This window comes from Nilaparvata lugens, chromosome 11 (assembly GCF_014356525.2).
Source record: "Nilaparvata lugens isolate BPH chromosome 11, ASM1435652v1, whole genome shotgun sequence".
NCBI classification, from domain to species: Eukaryota; Metazoa; Arthropoda; class Insecta; order Hemiptera; family Delphacidae; genus Nilaparvata; species Nilaparvata lugens.
The window spans coordinates 6,729,761-6,738,458 of NC_052514.1; the positions used below are offsets into that span (position 1 = coordinate 6,729,761).

At 36.2% G+C, this 8,698-nt stretch overlaps 1 protein-coding gene across 1 annotated transcript; it reads right to left on the reverse strand.

The window, feature by feature from the left end:
- Positions 1–2,767: 2,767 nt before the first annotated feature.
- Positions 2,768–8,348, reverse strand: LOC120353638 (leucine-rich repeat extensin-like protein 3). The gene is made up of 3 exons (XM_039438189.1): positions 8,196–8,348; positions 4,767–5,662; positions 2,768–2,888 (listed from the first exon to the last, which is right to left on the reverse strand). The coding sequence occupies exons 1-2, from the start codon at positions 8,346–8,348 to the stop codon at positions 4,811–4,813; spliced, it is 1,005 nt and encodes a 334-aa protein (XP_039294123.1). The 3' UTR covers positions 2,768–2,888; positions 4,767–4,810.
- Positions 8,349–8,698: the final 350 nt, after the last annotated feature.

Here is an 8,698-nt window from a genome sequence, read left to right on the forward strand (position 1 = left end):
TTTAAATGTAGGCTACTTATTATTGGATGTATTCATATAACGTATTAGTGCATTTATTGTAGAATGAAAACAATATAAAAACTTCAAGTACCCTTTGATTAAAAAAATTAAAATAAAAAGGTACGTAAAGTTTTTATATTGTTTTTATTTGAATCAAGTAGTCCATATAAGCGAAGCGATTTTATTGTAGAATGAGTATAATAGTAGTGTATTAGTGTCTGCTGTATTTGGTGAGAATGATGGTAATAAAGCGATCAAGGGTCATGAAATCATGAAAATTGAACAATAGGGTCATAAAATTATTGTACCAGTTCTGTTTGGATCCAGTTGTTTCAAAATACTTGAATGATAGTCATTGTTCAATACTATAATATTCCTTTGTAGTATTTTCGTGATAGAAATTGAGTTTTGTAGTACTGTACTTGTGCTTTTTAATACTAGAACAAATTTAGTGTTGTTTGTGATGTTGAACAATGTACAAGCATTCATGTTAACAAATTCAAATTAAGATTGAAATTTTTATTCACTAAAAGAAGCATACAGTATATAAACAAGTGAATTAATCAGCCATATGGACCTCTAGGGTCTGTATTTGGGTCTACATCTATATAAGGCATGATAAAATCCAATACTATTAGACGAGCAGATTCTGTTTATATGTTTAGATGTTTGGATGTTTAGATGTTTAGATGTTTAGGCGTTTAGATGTTTAGATGTTTAGATATTTAGATGTTAGATGTTTAGATGTTTAGGTGTTTAGATGTTTAGATATTTAGATATTTAGATGTTAGATGTTTAGATTTTTAGATGTTTAGAAGTTCAGATGTTCAGATGTTTAGGATATTTATATGTTTGTATTTCACCGGATCTCGAAAACGGCTCTAACGATTCTCACGAAATTCAGAACATAGTAGGTTTATAATATAAAGATTCGATTGCACTAGGTCTCATCCCTGAAAAAACTCGCTGAAGGACATTAAAAGGATAATTATTAATCATCCTTGGAAAAACAGATGATAATAATTATTCCGTCGTCTGTTGGTGATGGAAGTGAGTGAGCGAGTTCATGTGTGTGGGACTGTGTCAAAACTATGACTCAGCTGTTGAACTTTTGTAATCATTCAATCAGGTACTTAGTGTCAGTTGCAAAAAAGCCGGGATATTTTCAATCCTGATTAATTCTAGTAGATCTATCTTTTTGAAATGGTCTTCTCTGATTTAGTTCACGTGAAGTTAGTCAGGATTAAAATTTAACCGGCTTTTGTGCAACTGGGCCTTTGTGAGGGAAATTTTTGCATTCCTCCGCGAATTAATCTCAATTTATTGTGATTAGATAGACCATTTCTGTAGGAATGTTATTATAATTTCTTCTTTCGTAATACATTTTTATGCTATTGTACTCCAGAGCGAAGCTCGGTCCCCGATATTATATAATATAAACAACTATAATATTTATGAACAAGGAGTTGACTTATCTATTTTATATCTACTGAGTCAACGGTAATACAATATCAATACGGTATACTCGTAAATGATAATATAGGGTCAGACTATATTGAGCGTTTTTTCAGGCGCCAACTCAATCAGCCAATCAGAGAGCTTCCTGTCCTTGCTACTCTAAAAACGCTTGTAAACAATTAATATGGTTTGGTGCTTATTCTCTGATGATTCTTCACCTTATAGCTTACAGGGATATGTAATGCGATAATATTGAATATACTCTTTTTTAGCTTACAGGGATATGTAATACAATATAATTGAAAATACTCATTTTATCTTCAATTCTCCGTTATTAATCAACTTTCACAGGACTGCAGTTTTGTGTTGAATTCAACACACAACTTCAGCTGTAATTGGCTTCAACACAAAACTGCAGCTCTTCTCTTATCTGAAGAAGTTTCACAACATCAATATGTATCCAAGAAATATTAGATAATGCAATAAATTTGATCTCAACCTTTGAGATTTTCGGAAGTTTGAATGGGAAGCTTCATTTCATTTGCTTCGTCTCTTATGCTTCAACTGCATTCAGAATTGTTCCAAAAAATACACTACGGTATTGATGGAAATATTTTTATGGTAATTAAAAACTGACAAAGGAAAAAAGTCTTCTACGAGAAGTCACAGAAACTTGATCAATTTTTTTCTATATACTCAAGTTCTGAGCACGAAGTTCATTGTAGCTGCTGGTGAAGACGAGCTCTGTTATTGAAAGATTGTCTCAATATTCATCAGAGACATGATCCATTAAATCAATTTTTAATTGAAATCAAATGATTGGTTAATAATTAATAATCGACTATAGAATAATGTGCCGGTTAATCATTGATAATAAAATAATGTACCGGTTGCCCAAAAGCTTGATAAATTTTGATCGTAATTGAATTACACATGAACCAATCTTAGAAACCTTAGGGTGGGGCAAACATCAGTTAAGACAAGACTAATCACGATCAGTCACAATACTTCACATAGTTGCTTATGAAGCAGCACACATCGCTTATTAATTGCAATTAGACATGTCTTCATAAGCAACTATGTGAAGTTTTGTGACTGAACGTGTCTTGTCTTTTCTTGACTAACTGGTGTGTGCCTAGCCTTATTTTCTAAAAATCCTTCTCTGATTGGTTCTCATTAAACCGTGATTAAAGCTTGACAGGCGTCTGTGCAACTGGGCCATTGTGTTCTTATATAAGTAGGACAATGGGTTCAATTCAATAAAGTACACGGCACTGTACCAAAGATGAATTGGTACAATTGGTTGGAATTGAGTTCTATACAAATTTATTTATACAAAGTCAGTTGAGTAAAAATACATATCAATATACAAAAATGTTGATGGTGTCAAAGGCAACACAGGTACAAGGAGACGTAACAGGGCGATTAACCTGCAAAACAAACAATTTTGAAAATATTTAAATTTGTTCAACACACAAAACAGCTCGACAATCATGAGATAAATTTATTCATTTTCAAATAAAATCGTGTGAAACATTGATGTATCTTTCAGAAGCTGAATACCAAGAAAGTTGTGAGTCCCCATCAACTCGTTAAAAATTAAGAACTCGCTTAAAATGCCACTGATATTCTGTCTGAAAGTAGTGGAAAGTTGACAAGAGAGGTCACAAGAAAGTTGTGAGTCCCCATCAACTCGATAAAAACTAAGAGCTTCCTTTAAAATGCCGATGATATTCTGTCAACTGAAAGTAGTGGAAAGTTGACAAGAGAGGTCACAAGAAAGTTGTGAGTCCCCACCAACTCGTTAAAAATTAAGAACTTGCTTGAAATGCCGCTGATATTCTGTCTGAAAGTAGTGGAAAGTTGACAAGAGAGGTCACAAGAAAGTTGTGAGTCCCCATCAACTCGTTAAAAATTAAGAACTCGCTTAAAATGCCGCTGATATTCTGTCTGAAAGTAGTGGATAGTTGACAAGAGAGGTCACAAGGAAGTTGTGAGTCCCCATCAACTCGTTAAAAATCAAGAACTCGCTTGAAATGCCGCTGATATTCTGTCAACTGAAAGTAGTGGAAAGTTAAGAGAATTAAGCCCGGTTGAACAACTGCTTGTTAAATCTTAACAGTTATTAAATGCCACGATAACCAATTCAGAAAGGCCTTCTTTTCAAAACAGCCTTCTCTGATTGATTTTCGTGGCATTTAATCATGATCAAAATTTAACAGGCGTCTGTGCAACCGGTCGTTATAGTTCAGCAAGTTGGATTGTGTAATCAAATGCATGCACTTATTAATTTTATGATCCTGCTGTCGTCTAATTTGTGGTTTGTAATAATGAATTACTTCAGTGCAATGTTTTTTCTCATGCACTTTCAATGTTATCCTGTTATACCCCCAAAGAGGACAAAGGAATGAGTCAGTTACGTTGGATTCCTAATCCAATTCGTAATAATCAAATATGCTGAATTCAATTTTAATAATGGTTCAAAGAATGTGAGAGTTGAAAATCTGGAGTTGATTGATGGATCTATTGAAAATTTCGTCGTGCTGAGCGAACATACAAATAAGCACAAACGGACAATAGTACTAAGGCCTGGTTGAACGTAATCCTGTCGAGTTTTAATTGTGAATAAATGCAACGACAACCAATCAGTAAAGAATAAATCAGAATCTCTTGAGAAGTAGGCTTCCCTGATTGGTACTTGTGGAATTTGACCACGGTTAAAATTTAACAGACTTTTATGCAACCAGCACTTTCTATTCTTCTTCTATTCTCTCTAGTCCAATGTGACATCTGCAATGATGATTATTATCATTTCAGCAACTTGAGGAGTTTATTAAGTAACTTTTTCAATGATTGAGGAATGAATAGTCCAACAATCCTATTTTTATTTTTGAGTTCTTGCTGTTTATGAAAGTTCTTATCAACCGGGGATTTTGTGTGGATTCTCTCGAACTTGAAACTCAATTATTTCGGGCCAGTTTCGGAGCTCGGGATTTTGCAAGAGTTTGAACAGCTGGAGCCAGAAAATTGGCTTTCCAAAACAAGGCGTAGTTGCAGTCCACGTTTAAAGTTAAGTTTGAAAATCTAGAAAATTGAACACAAAATAAAATAAAGAGAAAACAGTGCAAAGTTTCAGCTTTTTTGAATTATTTAGGAATGTTTCATTTCGTCAAAGAAAAACGTTTCCAATTATGGAAATGAGAAAATAAAGATTATCATGAAAACTGTGACTACCCCTTGTTTCCGAAAGCCTAGAACTTAGCTAAATTCCGAGCAAGGAAACCGGCCCTTGAAAGCAATCAACTTACCTCCAAACAATGATACAGTATCATCAGCTGCATATCTTTTGCCACTACCAAGGATGCTCCGGGACTGGGGCAGGGGCGGGGTGAGAGAAGTGTGCATAATGAGGCCTGGCATAGTGCACCGCTACAGGAACAGGCTTGTGGTGAACAGGAACTGGAACAGCTACCGGCTTTGCAACATGTACAGGAGCTGGAACAGGTCGGTCCACTGGAACAGGAACCGGAACAGGTCTGTCGACTGGCACAGGAATGTGTTTCTCGACAGGAACTGGGTACGGTTGTGGAACAGGAACTGGGTAGGGCTTGGGAACGTGAACAGGGTACGGTGCAGGAACTGGAACGGGTATGTGTTTCTCAACGGTGACCGGGTAGGGTGCAGGTATGTGTACAGGAACTTCTTTAGTGATGGTGGTGTGGATGTGGGTACGGTAGCCGGGGACACCATGTGGGGAATGAGGGACAGCAGGAACATGTGCAGGAGCTACAGGAATATGAGGTGCTGGAGCCAATGGCACATGTGGGGCAGGAGCCACAGGAACATGAGGTGCTGGAGCCAATGGCACATGAGGTGCAGGGGCTACAGGAACATGAGGTGCTGGAGCCAATGGCACATGTGCAGGGGCTGGAACATGTGCAGGAGCAACAGGAACCGGGTACTTGGCAGGAACATGTACAACCGCAGGACTCAGAACGGCTGTAGGGTAGTGGTATGTTGGTGCTGTATGTAGAGCATAAACTCCTGGATATCCATAGGCGTAGATGTGACGTTTGTCCTGTTTCTTTTCAAGGGCGGGCTCCGCTTCTTTCTTCTCTTCGACTGAGTTTTTTGTTTCGATGTCGTCCAGCGATTCTTTCTGCTGACAGCTGACTGCGGCCACGAAGAGGATGCACAGGAGGAACTGGAGAAAAATATAAAAATGAGTTTTCATAAATATTGAACTCAAATTCAATTGATTGAATTTGAAATCTTGTGAATGTTTCAAATCATATTTGAGTGAAAGTGAGAATGTTAATAACTACAGAGATGGAAGAAATGATAGGGTTTCCAATAACTTGAATTTGATTATTCTATCAGAAAATGATTGTATTTCTTCTACAAAAATATGTAACATTATGTGTATCAAAAAATCAAGTGATGCGAAATTTTTCCACAAACTGCTTTTCTTTGATCACATCATTATTTCATTGATGTTTGATATGGACAGTAATCCAGTTGTCATGAGAAGGGCCTAATGGGCAATATTCATCCAATCAGAAGCAACCAATGACAGAGTAGCAGTTGTGTTATCGTTATGACAGCCAATGAGAGTTGAGGATGAGAGAATTCAACCAATCGGAAGCTAATCAATGATAAAGCAGCGATTTCGTTGCTATGACCAGAGCCAAAGGATTTTCAGTATAAGACAAAATGAGGAATCTAACGAATAATAAATAATGAATTAAAAACTGTATTTATAGAAATGATGAGAATACACTCCATTCCTTATTTGATTAGAAGCTTTCAAATCCTTCAATAATTCATTTGTATCAACTCCTTGACGTTGATATGATACCTATTAAATTTTTTGAATCACTCTCAAACATTCTTCAGGAACAGGTGAATTAGAAATGCCTTGAGTGGGAATTTCTCAATAAGAAATAATAATAGTCTGATGTTAAAAAATGAAACTTTTAACAGACATGGTGAAATATTGTTCAATGAATAAGTATTTTTCCGGCATTAAAAAACAGCTATAGCGATGTCCACGTAATAATGGCAGTGGAGAAAGATAGGAAAACAACGTTGCCCATCCTCAGTCTTGTCAATGCCTTCTATAGACGGTAGCTGATCCAGGTTTATTGAAGTAATATCAACTGTTCATTCTCGTTTAAAATGATCAATTTTATTGTATTAGGCAAGAAATTATATTTTCAATAACTTCATAATACTTTTTCATAATTAAGATGAAATATTTTGTTTCAATTAATTATTAATTCTACATTGTTAAAAGACGATCTGGCAACAGAGCAAAGCGAGAAAGAGCTATCCGGTTTGTTGAATGATAGTCAAGGATAGCAATACCATTGCTAATCAAACACTGTCATTATAACGTGAACCTCACTATAGAGTTGAAGTTTGGCGTTGAGACAGTATTATTGGTAAAAATATGATCAACAACAAACGAGTCATCGGAAACAGCCTCGACTAACGTCACATCAAATACGAAATCATTTCACCTCCACAAAAGAAAGATGCTCCAAGAGTTCACTCCATAATAATAAAACACTTTCAATTGAATGCGTGAACTTTCACATGCTCTAAAACATACATAAATGTCAACTAGCGAACCAATTTTAGGACTGCAATCCTTTCAATCGAACGAAAATCTTTTTTAGACCTATGAAATTCATCTTAATCTGTCAGTATTCTTCATAAACAACAACATTGTTCTCCATTCTAACAATGCTGACAGTTCAAAACTTATTTCACTATATCTATTCTTATATTACTCAAATATTAATTAATTTTTTCAAGTCTATATATTTTGTACAATTCAGTATGGAGAATCCAAACGACTCGCTCGTCACCTTTGAAGGTGAAGTTTCTCAAGGTGAGGTCAGACAATGTCCGTCTCCCACCATTCCTAACAATCTTGACACTATCAATCAGCAATTGATTCGATTAATTCAAGATGGTGTTATCAAAGAAATTCAAAATCGTAATGACTATTTTTTTGCTGAAGATCTCAAACAAGAGATGTTAATGCTTAAGAAAAATTTTCATAGTACTACTGAAAATTTTTCCAACAAAGGTTTGCCTGTTGACATTGAATTGTGTCACCAAATTCGCCAGAATTTTGGTACTGTCAATTCTGTACTCTCCAATGCCATATATGAATATGAATTGAAAACTAAAAGAGTAAGTGAAGTCAGCTCTCCATCTCACTCAAATCACGTTGATTCTCCTCACATGGTGAGCGCTCGTCTACCGGACATTCCATTGCCAAAATTTGACGGTAGTCTCAGCGCTTGGCTCAATTTCAAATCGACCTTTACAAGTCTTGTTATCAATAACCGTAACCTTGATAATACATTGAAATTTCATTACCTGCGTCAAGTCCTTTCTGGAGAAGCACTTAATAGAATTTCTAATTCTCCTTCTGGAGATTTTGAGTTAGCCTGGGAACTCTTGACTCAACGTTACGATAATTCATTATTGATTGCCGAAACTCATATTTCAGCCATACTCAACCCTCCTAAACTTGACTGTAGATCATCCCAATCGTGGAGATTATTTATTGACAATCAAAAGACAAATATCTCTGCTCTTGAAGCCCTTGCGCTCAATATCAGTGTGAAAGATCTCATTTTTATTTTTCTCACTGTGTCACGATTTGACAATGCTACGATTAGAGATTGGGAGAGATTTTGTTCTACCAAATCTCAACTTACCATTGATTGCCTTTGGGACTTTTTAGAGTCGCAACATAAAATCGCACAAGCAATGTCGAGCTCATTCAACAACACATCAGTGCAACGCAATACGCCGGCTAATAACCAGCCTAGCACCAGTCGACAACCATCACAGCCCAAAGCCAATATCATGAATTTCAACACTTCAAATTCACCAAATGTTTTCAACAGAGCATCAACTTCTGAGTGTTATTTTTGTCGCAATGGCTCTCACAACATTTTCAATTGTAATCAACTTCTCAAAATTCCAACTTCAGAGCGAACCTCTGCTGTATTGAAAAAATCCTTGTGTGTCAACTGTATTCGGCCATGGGATCGAGCTCACCAATGTCAAGGTTCCTGCAAGACGTGCAATTTACGACATCACACGCTACTTCATGGGTCAAGTCCTGTCCCTAAGAGGTCCAACTATGTCACAACATCGAACCATGCGCGCAATCCAGTGAAAAATCTGTCGCAGAGCATGCCGTACTGTGAGTATA

Bases quoted from the DNA above. Each gene is read 5' to 3' on its own strand.
- LOC120353638 (XM_039438189.1), bottom strand. From the start codon at position 8,348: ATGATATTGGCTTTGGGCTGTGATGGTTGTCGACTGGTGCTAGGCTGG. The intron at 5,663-8,195 runs GTAAGTTGAGAT...ATTTTTCTCCAG, and splicing joins AGTCCCAAAGGCAATCAATG to TTCCTCCTGTGCATCCTCTT.